This window comes from Eptesicus fuscus, chromosome 15, assembly GCF_027574615.1.
Source record: "Eptesicus fuscus isolate TK198812 chromosome 15, DD_ASM_mEF_20220401, whole genome shotgun sequence".
NCBI lineage: Eukaryota > Metazoa > Chordata > Mammalia > Chiroptera > Vespertilionidae > Eptesicus > Eptesicus fuscus.
The window spans coordinates 17,422,384-17,439,390 of record NC_072487.1 but is presented as its reverse complement, the minus strand read 5'-3'; the positions used below and the strand labels follow the sequence as shown (position 1 = coordinate 17,439,390).

The following is a 17,007-nucleotide window of genomic DNA, read 5'->3' as shown; positions in this document are numbered from 1 at the left end:
GCAAGTCCTTAAAAAGAGAGGGGAAAAAAAGTAATTCTATGCATAGATATTTACTCCCGCTTTCCCCCTCCCCCATCTGCCGGTTCATTGGGCCATTTTTATGAATCATGAGCCAAAAGGACCCAAAAAAAAACAGCTGAATTTTTGTTTGCTTTTTTGTGAAATCAAAGAATCCAATTTGCAGCCAGTGTTGTCTAGGGACAGTTGCCACATGTGTGTGATCAGTATAGAGTTCTGTGACTTCCTGTCACTGCTGTTTTGTCTTTGCTACACCTGATCTCCCACGGCTGTGCGTCCTCTCACCGGCATGTCAGCTCCGTGAGCAGAGGGACGTATTCTGTCTTGTTCAACTCCGTCTTCATGTATGGAACAGCCTGGTACCTAACAGATACTCAGTTTCTGACTGAATGAATGAATGTGTTCATGGATATATTTACTTTTTGTCAGAAAAATCTTCTCCTTGTAATAGCAATGGTTAGCTCCTGATAGTATTTCCTGCTCTCCTAGTAAGACATTTCAAGATGAGCTAGAAAGAAAGCTTCCATTGCTGGTAACACAGAATAGAAAAGTGGCAGGTGTGTTGAGTTTCATTTTTTAATTTCTCTTTATTGTTTGAAGTATTACAGATGTTCCCTTTTTCCCCCCATTGACCTCCTCCACCCCACTCTCGCCCCCTTTGAGGCCTTCACCACATTATTGTCTGTGTCCATTGTCTGGTGTATAATGTCTGATTGTGTTGCCTTTTCTGCTATATATTGTTGGGTTTAATATGCTAATATTTTGTTGAGGATTTTTTTGTCTGTGTTCATGAGAGGCATTGGTTTGTAGTTTTCTTGTTATGTCTTTGGTTTTCTAGTAGGGTAATGCTCTCCTCATAGAATGAGTTAAGTATTTCCTCTGCTTCTATATTCTAGAAGAGATTGTAGAGGATTGTATATTTTCTTCCTTAAATGTTTGGTAGAATTCAACCAGTGAACCCATCTGGGCATGGTGCCTTCTATTTTAGAAGGTTTTTAATTATTGGTTCAATTTGTAAATAGATATAGGCCTATTCAGATTATCTATTCTTCTTGTGTGAGTTTCAACAAATTGTGTCTTTCAAAGAATTGGTCCATTACATCTAGGTTAGCATACCATTAAGTGTGCAATAGCATTATGTCTAAAAAACCTATATACCTTAACTCAGTGGTCGGCAAACCGCGCCTCGCGAGCCACATGCGGCTCTTTGGCCCCTTGAGTGTGGCTCTTCCACAAAATACCACGTGCAGGCGCGCACGTACAGTGTAATTGAAACTTCGTGGCCCATGCGCAAAAGTCGGTTTTTGGCCTGAGCGAGTCTATTTTGAAGAAGTGGCGTTAGAATACTCAAGGGGCCAAAGAGCCGCATGTGGCTTGCGAGCCGCGGTTTGCCACCACTGCCTTAACTTAAAATACTTTTTGCTAAAATATGCTAACCATTATCTGAGCCTTTAGAAAGGCGTAATCTTTTTCCTGGTGGAGGGTCCTGCAGTATTGATGAAAACACAATTATCTGTAAAGTGCATAAAGCAGAGCACAATAAAACTAATGCCTGTATTAGTCTGTCAGACTCCAAATTACGGCAGCAGTTTGCCCCGTGTCCTTCCCTTTTACAGGGATCCAATAAGATGATGTTCCCATGTGTTCAGCTTTTTATGTGTTGTTAGAACAGAGTGGGGACTTCCAAGCTCCTCATATGCAGAAATGAAAACGCAAAGTCTCTTCTTTAAAAAAAAAAAAGTTTTCAATTATAAAAACCATATAATATAAAATTTATCATCTTAACCATTTAACTATACAGTTCAATAGTGTTAAGTTGTGAAACCAATCTCCAGAATGTTTTCATCTTGCAAAATTGAAACTCTAAAGAACAATATAAACAAACAAGCAAAACAGAGACAGACTCAGATACAGAGGACAGACTGATGGTTGCCAGATAGGAGGGGGATTGGGAGTCTCGGTGAAAAGGTGAAGGGATTGAGAAGTACAGATTGGTAGTTACAAAATAGTCATGGGAATCAAAGTACCACATAGGCCCTAACTGGTTTGGCTCAGTAGAGCATCGGCCTGTGGACTGAAAGGTCCCAGGTTCAATTCTGGTCAAGGGCATGTACCTTGGTTGCGGGCACATTCCCAGTAGGGGATGTACAGGAGACAGCTGATGTTTCTCTCTCATTGATGTTTCTAACTCTCTATCCCTTCCTCTCTTTAAAAAATCAATAAAATATATAAAGTACCACATAGGAAATGTAGTCAATATTATAATAACTCTGTCTGGTACCATTTGGGTACTGGAAGTATCAGGAGGAGCACTTGGTAAAGTATATGATTGTGTAACCACTATGCTTTACACCTGAAACCAATCTATAATAATAAAAGCATAATATGCTAATTAGACTGGATGACCTTCTGGACGAAGCCAGGGCTGCAAGGGAAGCCTGGTTCCCGGGTACCTGCTGGCGGCCGGAGAAAAGCCTGGGTCCCGGGTGTCAGAGGGAAGCCGGTGCCGGCAGCCGGGGAAAGGAAGACCTACTCTTGCATGAATTCCATGCATCGGGCCTCTAGTACAAAGCAATATTGAATATAAACTGTAATTTTTTAAAAAAAAATTTTTAACTGAAGTTCTAGACCCATTAAACAATACTTATCCTTTCTCCCTCATCCTAACCCCTGGTAACAACCATTCGCCTTTCTGTTTCCATTTGATTCCTTTAGTTACCTGACATAAGAGGAATCATACAGCGTTTGTCTTGTTATGACTGGCTTATTTCACTTAGTGAAGTGTCCTTGAGGTTTATCCATGTTGTAGAATATGACAGGATTTCTTTTTTTTTTTTTAAGGTTGAATACCATTCCATTGTGTGTATAAATACACAGACATATTACTTTTTGTTTATCCATTTATCTGTCAATGGACATTTGGGTTGCTCCCACCTCCTGGCTGTTATGAACAGTACTGCTATGAACATAGTGTACAAATATCTCTTCAAGACTCTGCTTTCGGTTCTTTTGTTCGTACACCCAGAGTGGGGTTGCTGAGTCATATGGTAGGTCTATTTTTAATTTTTTGAGGAGCTACCATATTGTTTTCCATAGTGGTTCCATCATTTTGCAATCCCACTAGCAGTACAAAAGGGTTCCAAGTTCTCTACATCCTCACCAACGCTTTTTTTCTTTCTTTTTTCATAGTATCCATCCTAATGGGTGTAATATCTCATTGTTTTTATTTGTTTTTCTCTCATGGTTAGTGATGTTGAGCATCTTTTCATATCCTGGTTGGCCATTTTTGTATCATCTTTGGGGAAATGTCTGTTCAAGTTATTTGCCCATTTTTATGTTTCTTCTTTTCCCTGAACTTCTCCTTTCTTCAACATCAGCATTGTTTTCCTTTTATTGATTTTGCCTCGGCGACTGCTTTCCCAGTTCTTCATCCTCTACGAGTTCTGCTGCTTTTCCTGCTGATTCTGCATCAGCTTCTTCTGCCTGTGCTCCTCCTTTCTGTAGCTGATTTTCCTCTTGCTGACTCTGTCTCCATTTCTCCTTCCTCATTTTCAGCACCTGCTGATTCAGCTACCTTTCTGCCTGTTTTGCCTCTACTTCTTTTCATGTGCTTCTCTTTTCTGTGGCTGTTTTTCCTTTTGCTGGCTCTAGCCTCGCTTATGTTTTCCCCCTTTTCAGTGTCTGCTGATTCTGCTGCCCTTTCTGCCTCTGCTTCTCCCTTCTCTGTGCTGCTCCTTTCTGTAGCTGATTTCCTTTTGCTTGCTCTGTCCCCTCTTCTGTTTTCTCGTCAGTACTGGTTCCATTGCCTTTTCTGCCTCCGTGTCTCCTTTCTCTGTGCTTCTCTTTTCTGTAGCTGGTTTCCCTTTGATGACTCTGTTCCTGCATCTGCTTTCCCCTCAGTGCCTGCTGATTCTGTTGTCTTTGCTTCTCCTTTCTCTGTGCTTCTCCTTTCCGCACCTGGTTTCCTCTTAATGACTCTGTCCCTGCGTCTGCTTTCCCCTCAGTGTCTGCTGATTCTGTTGCCCTTTCTGCCTCTGCTTCTCCTTCTCCTTTCTCTGTGCTTATCCTTTCTGCAGCTGGTTTCCTCTTAATGACTCTGTCCCTGCTTCTGCATTCCCCTCAGTGCCTGCTGATTTTGTTGCCTTTTCTGCTTCTCCTTTCTCTCTGCTTCTCCTTTCTGCACCCAGTTTCCCTTTAATGACTCTGTCCCTGCTTCTGCTTTCCCCTCAGTGCCTGCTGATTCTGTTGCCTTTTCTGCTTCTCCTTTCTCTCTGCTTCTCCTTTCTGCATCTGGTTTCCCTTTGATGACTCTGTCCCTGCTTCTGCTTTCCCCTCAGTGTCTGCTGATTCTGTTGCCCTTTCTGCCTCTGCTTCTCCTTCTCCTTTCTCTGTGCTTCTCCTTTCTGCAGCTGGTTTCCCCTTAATGACTCTGTCCCTGCTTCTGCTTTCCCCTCAGTGCCTGCTGATTCTGTTGCCTTTTCTGCTTCTCCTTTCTCTGTGCTTCTCCTTTCTGCAGCTGGTTTCCTCTTAATGACTCTGTCCCTGCGTCTGCTTTCCCCTCAGTGTCTGCTGATTCTGTTGCCCTTTCTGCCTCTGCTTCTCCTTCTCCTTTCTCTGTGCTTCTCCTTTCTGCAGCTGGTTTCCTCTTAATGACTCTGTCCCTGCTTCTCCTTTCCCTCAGTGTCTGCTGATTCTGTTGCCTTTTCTGCTTCTCCTTTCTCTGTGCTTCTCCTTTCTGCACCCAGTTTCCCTTTAATGACTCTGTCCCTGCTTCTGCTTTCCCCTCAGTGCCTGCTGATTCTGTTGCCTTTTCTGCTTCTCCTTTCTCTCTGCTTCTCCTTTCGGCATCTGGTTTCCCTTGATGACTCTTTCCCTGCTTCTCCTTTCCCCTCAGTGTCTGCTGATTCTGTTGCCTCTGCTTTCTCTGTGCTTCTCCTTTCTGCACCTGGTTTCCCTTTGATGACTCTGTTCCTGCATCTGCTTTCCCCTCAGTGCCTGCTGATTCTGTTGTCTTTGCTTCTCCTTTCTCTGTGCTTCTCCTTTCTGCAGCTGGTTTCCCCTTAATGACTCTGTCCCTGCTTCTGCTTTCCCCTCAGTGCCTGCTGATTCTGTTGCCTTTTCTGCTTCTCCTTTCTCTCTGCTTCTCCTTTCTGCATCTGGTTTCCCTTTGCTGACGCTGTCCCTGCATCTGCTTTCCCCTCAGTGTCTGCTGATTCTGTTGCCTTTTCTGCTTCTCCTTTCTCTCTGCTTCTCCTTTCTGCACCTGGTTTCCCTTTAATGACTCTGTCCCTGCTTCTGCTTTCCCCTCAGTGCCTGCTGATTCTGTTGCCCTTTCTGCCTCTGCTTCTCCTTTCTCTGTGCTTCTCCTTTCTGCAGCTGGTTTCCTCTTAATGACTCTGTCCCTGCTTCTGCTTTCCCCTCAGTGCCTGCTGATTCTGTTGCCTTTTCTGCTTCTCCTTTCTCTGTGCTTCTCCTTTCTGCAGCTGGTTTCCTCTTAATGACTCTGTCCCTGCTTCTGCATTCCCCTCAGTGCCTGCTGATTCTGTTGCCTTTTCTGCTTCTCCTTTCTCTCTGCTTCTCCTTTCTGCATCTGGTTTCCCTTTGCTGACTCTGTCCCTGCTTCTGCTTTCCCCTCAATGTCTGCTGATTCTGTTGCCCTTTCTGCCTCTGCTTCTCCTTTTTCTGAGTTTCTCCTTTCTGCAGCTGATGTCCTTTTGCTGGCCCTGCTCCCATTTCTGCTTTCCCCTTCATTGGCTGCTGATTCTGCAGCTCTTTCTACTGATTCTGACCCTGATTTTCCTTTTCCTAGTGATGCTTTTCTTTCTGCTAATTCTGCTTCTCTTTCTGCTGATGCTGGTTTCCCTTCTCCTGTTCATGATGCCCCTGCTACTTTTGCTTCTCCCTTTTTATCTACTACTTCTCTGTACATCATTTCTGACCTCCTTGTAACTTCATGACCCTTAATGGCTACTCCAATCCCTACTGCACTTATGGCTCGACTTATAACTGTTCCATGTCTAATTTTTTTCGATTTCAATTTACTACCCTACCTGAATCCTGTATAATAAAGAACTAGTATGCAAGTGGTCATCACGCCCTCACACCCTTGTACGCTCGCGCTAGGGCCAGGGGACCTGAGGCTGCGCCCCTCACCCCATCGCCAGGCCAGGGGACCTGAGGCTGCTCCCCTCACCCCATCGCCAGGCCAGGGGACCTGAGGCTGCGCCCCTCACCCCATCGCCAGGCCAGGGGACCTGAGGCTGCACCAGGGGACCTGAGGCTGAGCCCCCAGCCCAGTGGGGCTTGACGGGGAACCTGAGGCTGTGCCCCCCACCCGGCGCTGGGCTGGGTGGCCTAAGGCTGTGCCCCCTGCCCTGCGGGGCTTGACAGAGGTGGGTCTCGTGTGATTTCGAGGCATGCACAGGTGTGCTGGGACTTGACTCTGGGTCCTGCGGCGCGCCCCAGACTCTGACAGGAGGGAGATTTTCATATACATTTTACTAATTTTCTTTCATCTCTGACACTTCTTTTATAGAGTAAGGGCAAAAAGCAATATTAAAATATTTCCTCCAATTTATTCCCTTTTAATGTGCATGAGTTTTGTGCACCGGGCCACTAGTAAGAATATAATATTAAAGTCGTGCTACTGTGTCAAAGCTGGTTAACCTATGGATTAGCTATTGCATTATATGCTCACCTCTGGAGTAGTCAGCCATACACAGGCTGAGGAATGGAACAGTGAATCATAAGGCACAGGGCATGCCCATTTAGGGCCACGGGGACTGAAGGTAATTTTCCTGAGTCAGCAGTAATTGTCTCCTTTTCTGGAAGTGAATGAGCAGTGAGCGAACAATGAGGCAATACGTACTGTAGAGAGCATTACTCTTTTTAGAAAGCTAGGTGAAAAGACATGAGAAAGCTAGAAGGACAGCTAAGCAGTTACGTTGAATATTCCCATCCGGACAAGAGGAACAGATTGGAGGCAAATGAGAGAGAGAGAAAGAGCAGAGGGAACCAGGTTTTGGAGTAAGTGGGGTTGAAATTAAAAGCACAGGACTGAAGGATAGACCACAGTGGAAGATGTGATACCAATCCCTTTGGAACAGAAGAACCAGGAGGGAGCACGGGCCGACTCCACGCATGATGCCACGGAAATGTCCTGTTATCAGTTTCCTTCTGTTGCAGGTCCTGAGTCGGTGCCCCCGTCCCTTCTCAAGGTGGTGATGAAACCCATCGCGGCAGTTGGCGAAAGCCACCAGTACCCTCCTGTGAACTGGGGTGCACTGCTCTCCCCACTTATGAGGCTAAACTTTGGTAAATATCAATGGTTTTTACACCTTCAGACTCTGTGTGACCTGGGTCGAAAAATGGGTTCTGTGTCATGGGCGGCACTGCCTAGATAGACCTTTGCGGTTTTGAGGGCTGACTTCGTGGATGGGGCCCCTGGGTTACATTTACTGGTCCCTTTCTAAGTAGTGGAGGGTAAGGAGGGGGAGGTTGAAGACACAGGCGGATGCAGAAAGATGCACTCATCAAGGCAGCACTTGGCTGACATGTGCATGTTGCCGGGCATGTGTTGCAGGCACCAGAGAGCTGGGCTGTTTATCAAACTGCACTTCCTCTGCCTTAGCTTTCACAGAAGTAGACAAGGGGGCGCTGTAACCAATTACCTCAGACTTAGTGGCTTGAACCGGAACATGTTTACTTATTTATCTTACAGTTCTGCAGTTCACAAGGCCAACAGGGTTCTCGCGGAGCTAAGGTCGAGGTATCACAGAGCAGCAGCATTTCCTAGATGCGTTAGCGGGTGCTGCGGTGTGAACATTCCTGCCACCCCGCCCCCAAATGCATATGCTGCCATCTTAACCTCCAGTACAATGGTGAGGAGATGGGGCCTTAGGGAAGTTGAGTAGGTCATGAGGGGGGAGCCCTCCTGAATGGGAAGAGTGTCCTCATAAAAGAGGCGGCACAGGGCTCCCCAGCCCCTTCCACCACGTGAGGACACAGCGAGAAGTCAGATCCTCACCGGAATCTGACCACGCGGGCGCCCTGCCCTGGCCATGGAATTCCAGCCTCCGGAACTGTGAGGAATGAATTTCTTTGGTTTATAAGCCACTCGGTCTATGGCATTTTTGTTCTAACAACCCAGACAGACTAAGAAAGGGAGAGTCTGTTTTCTCCCCTTTTCTAGCTTCTAGAGGCTGCCCACATTTGTTGGTTTGTGCCCCGCCCCACCTTCTTCATCATCAAAGCAAGCAGCAGAGGGCTGGACTTCTCACGCAGCTGGACTAGGTTTTCCACGTTTAAGGATTCATGTAACTGATGAGTCCAATTGAATAATCCCCATCTCAAGGTCATTAACTTTAATCACACCCGCAAAGTCCCTTTGCCATTCAAGGTAACGTATTCCCAGGTTCCAGAGATTGGGATGTGGACATCTTTGGGGGCCAGTATCCTATCTACCACAGGTACGTGTGGTGAGAGGCAAAGGGATGCCTCCTCCATACCTCTCATTCATCCGCAGCAGCCTCTTCCATGGACTTAGCATATGCAGGTTTAGCTTCATGTACTTGCCCCTCACCTTCAGAAAAATTAAAAAGAGAGAGGAAGGGACAATAATTTTAACAATGCTGTGACTATGGGTGTTTGTGTGCATATGTCATGAATGTTATTTTACAGTAGGTGCTTATATGTGATCTACAGAAAGATTTGTATGCTGTGATTTATGTGCAATTTAAGGGATAATAAAAGATGATTTTGACCGTACACAATTTTTTTATTTAAATGCCTGCATTTTTAACCTAATCCCAGTATAAGATATGATGTTACTGTACTGTCATCAGAGATTTCATTTGAAAAATATGCCCTTCTGCCCTGCTCTCCTTTTGCATGCTTTATTGAAAAAGGTCATGTTTTAGTAAAACTCCTTAGAAAAAAGAAAAGCTGCCTGCTGATGGGATCAGACCATTAAAAAGACTCGGTCACTGCAGAATGTGGCTCCATCTCTAAGTCCTGCCAGCCCTAGACAGATTGCTCTCTGTGCCGGGTGCAAGGTGGAGAGGAGGGGAAGCAGAGGCAGAGATCTTTAGCCCAAATTTGTATAGTATTTGAGTGTTTAGGTTTATCTGGATATCATGAGAGAGATCACCCCAGATAGCTCAAGGCCCTTGTCAGTCCTAAGACCTGGGATTCTGGTGCCAGTGGTACATTCTTTTACCTCATCTCTGAAAGGTCTCTTGGAATACATCTTGGTTTCCTGCAGTTGTTGCCTGTAGAAGTCACACAGCAGGTGCGTTGATTTGGGACACTGAAGGCTGGAAAGCAGAGCAACGGCTGCACTAACATTGTTTTCCTTTCTTCTCTTCCAGGTGAAGAGGTCCAGCAGCTGTGCCTGGAAATCATGGTGACCCAGGCGCAGTCCTCCCAGAATGCGGCTGCGCTGCTGGGCCTGTGGGTGACGCCCCCGCTGCTCCACGGTCTCAGTGTATGTAGTAACTAAGGTGTCGGGCAACAGGAGGGTACGGTTCTCTGGAGGGAGATTAACATCCATTCGGGGTGTGTTCTCAAAGTAAAGAGTGGACAAGAGGGATTTTATAAGAACTGAGGGTGGCCAACAGAGTGAAAAATTGTGTGATTCAGACTCTGCCGTAACTGTCACCATTTATGCTATCAGCTACCATGTATTACACAAAGGGTGTGCTGACCAGAGTTATTCAATTTTCTTTCTCAAGTTCATACAGCTAGAAAGTCGTTGAACCTGGGCTTACATGTTTATATGATGCACATAATCATTCAGTAGGTAGTAAGAGAAGACAAATCCACACGCACAGGACATCTGATCCCCCTTTCACAGAAAAGGCAGCAATTAAGGTGAGCCGTGAAGGCTTGGTAGGACTTGGTTAGGCATCCAGTTAGAGGCACCAGGGGTGTAGGTGCAGAGTAGGGCATCTCTGTGAGGTGCTCAGCTTGAGCACAGAGCTGAGGAAGAAATGATTTGCCTGGTATTTGTTCATGACCTGGTGTCAGGGCTAATAGCGCTTGTTTTCCATCATACTCCTTTCTTCATTCCCAAAGGATGGAGGGAGCATCCTTTTACCAATGGATTCTAAGTTCAATGACCTCATCTTTGTTATTCTTCTATTCTAGGAGGCTTCAAACCCCTCTCCCTTATTTCCTCAAACTTTTGGCTTCAGTCTCTACTCTTCACTTTTTTTCTTTTTTAAAATATATTTTTATTGATTTCAGAGAGGGAGAGAGAGAGAGAGAAAATCATTGATCAGCTGCCTCCTGCACACACCCCCATTGGGGATCAAGCCTGCAACCCAGGCATGTGCCCTGACCAGGAATCAAATCATTACCTCCTGGTTCATAGGTCAACGCTCAACCACCAAGCCACACCGGCCAGGCCTCTTCACTGTTTTCCTTTAAGTTTTCCTGCATCTCCTAATACTTTTGAATTGCAGGTCGGTGTTCTCGATGCGTGCCTTCTCTCTGTCAGCTTTCACCACTACCTGTCTGCTCCAAGCAGCTCCCACCCGCTGCCGCTTAGTGAGCACTTGCTATGCGCCTGCTACGTGTAAGCACTCAGTGAGTACTTTCAGGCATCAGGTTAAGTCTCTTCCACCCTGACAAGCTGCCTTTTTTTTTTTTTTTTACTTTATTGCGTTAGAGTTTATATTCCATAAAAGGTGATCATTTTAAGTGTAACTTGAATTTTGGTCCACTTATTTTCATCCATCTCCGAGAATACTTCCATCACCTCCAGAAGTTCCATTGTGCCTACTTGTAGTCACTCGCCACTCCCAGCCTCAGACCCGGGCTACCACTGACCTGTTCCTTGTCTCTGTCATTTTGCCTTTTTAAAAGAACTTTCCTATAAATTTAAAATTTCATATAAAGTTTATAAATTTTTTTATTGTCTAAAGTTTTACATATGTCTCCTTTTTCCCCAATTGACCCCCCTCCCCCAGCCATTCCCACCCTAGGCAAGCCCCCACCACCCCAGTGTCTGTGTCCATTGGTTATGCTAATATGCATGCATACAAGTCCTTTAGTTGATCTCTAACTCCTCCTCCCCTACCATTTGTCTCTAGATCGATCTATTCTTGTTCATCAAATTATGTTGATCATTATATCCCACATATGAGTGAGATCATGTGATATTTATATTTCTCTGACTGGCTTATTTTGCTTAGCATAATGTTCTCCAGTTCCATCCATGTTGTAGCAAATGGTAAAAGTTCCTTCTTTGTTATAGTGGCATAGTATTCCATTGTGTAGATGTACCACAGTTTTTTAATCCACTCATCTGCTGATGGGCACTTAGGCTGCTTCCAAATCTTAGCTATTGTAAATTGTGCCGCTATGAACATAGGGGTGCATATATCCTTTCTGATTGGTGTTTCTGGTTTCTTGGGATCTATTCCTAGAAGTGGGATCACTGGGTCAAATGGGAGTTCCATTTTTAGGTTTTTGAGGAAACTCCATATCATTCTCCACAGTGGCTGCACCAGTCTGCATTCCCACCAGCAATGAAGGAGGGTTTCTTTTTCTCAGCATCCTCTCCAGCACTTGTCATTTGTTGATTTGTTGATGATAGCCATTCTGACAGGTATGAGATGATATCTCATTGTTGTTTTGATTTGCATCTCTTGGATGATTAGTGACTTTGAGCATGTTTTCATATGTCTCTGGGCTTTCTGTATGTCCTCTTTCAAAAAGTGTCTATTTAGATCCTTTGCCCATTTGTTGATTGGATCGTTATCTTCCTTTTGTTGTATGAGTTCTCTGTAAATTTTGGAGATTAAACCCTTATCAGTGCTAGCATTGGCAAATACGTTCTCCCATGCAGTGGGCTTTCTTATTGTTTTGTTGATCGTTTCTTTTGCTGTGCAGAAGCTTTTTATTTTGATTTAGTCCCATTTGTTTATTTTCTCCTTAGTCTCTCTTGCCCTAGGAGCTGTGTCTGTAAAGATATTGCTACGACATATGTCTGCAATTTTGCTACCTAAGGAGTCTTGTAGGATTTTTATAGTTTTCTGTCTTACATTCAAGACCTTTAGCCATTTTGAGTTTGTTTTTGTGTATGGTGTAAGTTGGTGATCTAGTTTCATTTTTTTTTGCATGTATCTGACCAAATTTCCCAGCATCATTTATTAAAGAGACTGTTTTGACCCCATTATATGCTCTTGCCTCCTTTGTCAAATATTAATTGAGCATAATGGCTTGGGTCGATTTCTGGGTTCTCTGTTCTGTTCCATTGGTCTATATGTCTGTTCTTGTGCCAGTACCAGGCAGTTTTGAGAACCGTGGCTTGGTGATATAGTTTGATATCTGGTAATGTAATCCCTCCAACTTTGTTCTTCTTTCTCAGGATTACTGTGGCTATTCAGGGTCTTTTTTTTATTCCAGATAAATTTTTGGAGAGTTTGTTTTAGATCTTTGAAATATGCCGTTGGTATTTTAATGGGGATTGCATTGAATCTGTAGATTGCTTTGGGTAGTATGGACATTTTAATTATGTTGATTCTACCAGTCCATGAACATGGTATGTTCTTCCATTTGTTTATATCTTCCTCTATCTCTTTTTTCAATGTCCTGAAGTTTTCTGGGTACAGGTCTTTTACATCCTTAGTTAAGTTTATTCCTAGGTATCTTAATTTTTAGAAATTCTTTAGAATGTAATCATACAATAGGAAGTTTTCTGTGTGGTGGCTTATTTTACTTCTGCACAGTAGATTTTATTATTTCCATTGTACAGGTTGATAAACTGAGGCAAACAAAGGTTAAGCAAAGTTCACATATCTAACAAATGGAAGAGAGTCTGGTGACCCCAAAGCCCATGTCTTAAACACTATACTATTAGCCTTCCTTTTGAATCAGGTGTAACTCTCCTAGCCTCGCCTGTGTTGTTGACCTCAGACATTTTCTAGGTTTTAGTTTTCTTTCCATTTCTCTTTCAGATCTGCTACTCTTTTGCATTTGTCCTTGATTATGGGCCTTTCATATTATCTTTGTTAATTGATGAATTAAATTTGTGAATTCTTTTTCTTAATTACATACCTTCTCATTAAAAAATGGTCTGAAATGGCATATTCTTTAAAGTGAGCTCTTCAGATAACTCATGCAACAACATCACTCTTTTTAGAAATTTACTAATTTTTGTCAGACTTTATTTTTATACCACTTCTTTTAGACTTTCTTCCCCTTTGGTGTCATATTCTGTTTCTGAGATTTTTTAAAATATATTTTTATTGATTTCAGAGAAGAAGGGAGAGGGAGAGAGAGGTAGAAACATCAATGAAGAGAGAGAATCATTGATCAGCTGCCTCCTGCACACCCCCTACTGGGGATCAACCCTGCAACCCAGGCATGTGCCCTGACCAGGAATTGAACGGTGATCTCCAGGTTCCTGAGTCGACGCTCAACCACTGAGCCATACTGGCCGGGCTGTTTCTGAGAATTTTTGAAGCCTGATCTCTTAAAGTCTGTGAGACTTTACTAGCTGTGCCCCTTCCTAGCTCTCTGGAACTCAGATGCCAGGGTCGCTGTCACATGCTCAGCTGCTGTTCTCTGGTCAGCAGTGGTCTCCTCGTGCCAGTTCCTCTCATTATGTCCCTGCGCTTCCTCAGAAGACGGAGTCGGGACTGCCAGGTCCTCGGTTTAGTTGATTTCCAGCAGGCGAGCCTTTCATCTTCAGGAGCTCTTCTTGACAGAAAATGTGGCTTTTTAAGACTGAACAGCAGTGACTATGATGCGGCATTTTCTTCCCCTCACTGAAAAGATCCCAGGTTTAAGCCGAGTCGTTCGCAGATGGGTGGGCAGGTACCATGCATACACGTGTCAGGCTGGATCAGAAGTCCCTGCAGCAGCCAAAATTGCATGCACTGGTGGTCCGTCGGACAAGGAGGCTGTGGGGAAACTCGGGGGCAGGAAGCAACCTGCCCCTTTCCTCACGCAGCTGCTCTCAAGCACAGCGATGACCCGGGAGTGTAAGCATTGTAAACCCAGACCTGCCTGTTTACATCTGACCTTGGCTGTTTTCCTTCCAGCTGAAAATCAAGAAATACCTCCTGGTGTCTGCACCGCTGTGGGTCAAACACGTCTCTGGCGAACAAATCCTGGGTTTTGTTGAAAACTTAATGGTGGCCGTTTTCAAAGCAGCTTCCCCGCTTGCCAATCCTGAGCTATGCCCGAGTGCCTTGCAGGGCCTGAGCCAGGCCATGAAGCTGCCCAGCCCTGCCCACCACCTCTGGAGTCTGCTCTGTGAAGCTACTGGGAACATTTTTGACCTTCTGCCAAACAAGATTCGGGTGAGGAACAAAAATATTTACACTCCTGACCATTTATGTTTGGGATTTTTTAAAGCCTTTTTGGCAGAGCAGGGAGGTGTACGTTTTAAGAACGTGGTGGGAAGGCTGGCAAGAAATAACCACATTCTTCACTAAGAATGTGTTTGCTTCCAAGTTCTAAATTGAGGTTGAATGTTTAGAACCAGAGTCTTAAGCAAGCTCAGAAGCTGGCTAACCAGGAAGTTCGCTCTTCGGCCTTTTACCAATGCCTGTGGGGGGTTGAGGAAGCTCAGAAGCCCTTGACTTTGCGCCCAAGAATCCCTGGGCACGTCATTCACTGCTATTCGTATGAAGTGACTTAGTACTAGCCTTTCCCCTTCCCCAGCGGTTCCCAGAATTGTAGTTTTACAAAGATGTTAAAATCCTTTCGGAATGAGGGTTCCTGATGAGGAGATAAAAGAAAGAACAGGCAAACAAATACATAAAATAACAAGAAAGATGTTTTTAAATAAGAAACAAATGACCACATGTTTTGGTTTGGTTATTCGTGGAGATAAGCAAATCTAATAATTTGTTGGAACATTAAGAATATATTTGCCTCACATTGTATTTTGACACGTTTGGGCTTTGTTTTTTACCAGAGGAATGACTTAGAGCTGTACGTCAGTGTAGCAAAATGCCTCTCGGAGATGACAGACGATGAAGCCAATCGGCTTGCCCCGGTTACCGAGGTAATAACATATCTATGTCCTTTTTCATTATTGAGGCTAGTTTTGTTTCCTATCTGTTACGATTAATTTCAGAAAACTATCTCTGATTCACTCTGGGTCTTGTGTCCAGTCTACTCTGTGTGGTTGGTTCTTAACAAATGTGTTTAATAACGTTTTAAACTAATTAATCCCACTTTATCAAGAACACTTGAGTGCAGCAGTCGCCAACCTTTCGGACCTCATGGACCACCAGTTGGCAACGCTGCTTTAGTGTCACCTGTGGGCAAAAGTAAGTACAGTGCAATGTCTTCAATACAAAAATCACAGGAATGGGAATATTCTGACCAAAGGACTGTCTCATGCATGGAAGGTGTAAAAAAAAAAATAGTTCCAGTCTCACATTACTTTCTTCCCACCTGATACTTACCCATTTCGAATGAAGAAAGGTGTCTGACTGAGAAAAAGCACCATGAGCCCTGACACAAGATATTTGACAAGCACCCTCACACGTACGGCCAGCCAGATGATGAATGAGCAAAAAGTAGCATACCAGTAAGGTTGCCAGATTTAGCAGATATTATACATTTGAACTGCAGGTAAGCATGAATAATTTTTTAGTCAGTACATCCCAATGGACATACTTATTCAAATGGCAACCCTGCATACCAGGTAATATCAAAGTTCTACAGAACTATGAGCCCTCACATAGCTGGTGGACATCTGATTCCACTTTAAGGATGGTTTTACCTATGCAACCAAATCCTTGAATTTCTGCGTCATGTAGCAGTGATTCCCAAAATATGGTCCTTGGACCAGAGACATCAGTATCATCTGGGAACTGATTAAATATGCAAATTCTCAAGTCCCACCCCAGAACTACTCAATCAGAAATTCTGGAGGTGGGGCCCAGGAGTCTGATTTAACCTTTTGCACTCAGACGTCGAGTGTGACTCGACACGGTTAGCATCGGTAGCAGCTCAAGAAAAAAGCAAGCGAGTGCAAAGAGTTAACAGTTCTTGCAGGTGATTATGGTGCATCATCAGGTTTGAGAACCACTGTTAGAGAATTTGGGATGCCAGCATTTTGGAGATGAGCCCAATTTAAGCAAGGAGAGGCAGTATAAAGAAATGCTTATGTGAGAAACCAAGATGGCGGCATAGATAAATACCTAAACTGCTGCCTTGCACAACAATTTCAAAACTACAACTAAAGGACAAAACGGACATCATCCAGAACCACAGGAAAGCTGGCTGAGTGGAAATTCTACAACTAGAAGGAAAGAGAGAAGCACACTGAGACTCAGAGGAGCTGCAGAAGGCAGAGGTACTGAGACGCATGCGTGCGGAGAGGGCGGGCAACTGAGTACACGGCTGGCTTTCTCAATCGGGAGGAAGACAAAAGCTCCCAACTGCGCTGAACTCCAGTTCTGGGCAAGACTCTGGGGACCCAGACTCATTCTGGGAGAAACTGGACTGTCTGGCAGTGGGCGGAACTCGAGGGTGGCCTTCTCTCAGAGGTGCTTGCAGCGATTACCGCGGGACACTAAGACCCAGGGGCCTCTTAGGGCAGCGTTGACGGGGAAACCAATGCTGTCTGCTCCGCCCTGAGACTCTGCCCCATCCAAGCTGAGCACAGAGGCTTTTGCAAGTCTTGTCTCATAAGGGTGTCTCCAGCACAGAAGCTCTCCCAGCGTAGACACAGCTGATCCTCACAGCCAATTGGCCTGGAGGTCAATTTCTCCCAGTGATACCAACAACAATCAAGGCTTAACTACAACAAGACTATGCACACAGCCCACAAAGGGGTACACTAAGAGTGTCCACCTCAGGTAACTGGAGAGGCTCAGCCACTGGGCCCTATAGGACACCTAGCACACAAAGCCACTCTATCAACTTAGGGAAGCAGCCAAAATGCAGAGACAAAGAAACAGATCACAAATGAAAGAAATGGAGGAAAGCAAATGACTGGATATAGAGTTCAAAACCACC

General features: G+C 44.6%; 1 protein-coding gene across 1 annotated transcript in view; it reads left to right on the top strand.

The window, feature by feature from the left end:
* Positions 1–17,007, top strand: part of FOCAD (focadhesin) — a 243,842-nt gene that overhangs the window by 214,028 nt on the left and 12,807 nt on the right. Inside the window, exons 35-38 of the mRNA XM_008145042.3 lie at positions 7,204–7,332; positions 9,387–9,502; positions 14,070–14,330; positions 14,951–15,040. Coding sequence (XP_008143264.2) covers positions 7,204–7,332; positions 9,387–9,502; positions 14,070–14,330; positions 14,951–15,040 — 596 coding nt within the window. The remainder of the gene's footprint in view (positions 1–7,203; positions 7,333–9,386; positions 9,503–14,069; positions 14,331–14,950; positions 15,041–17,007) is intronic.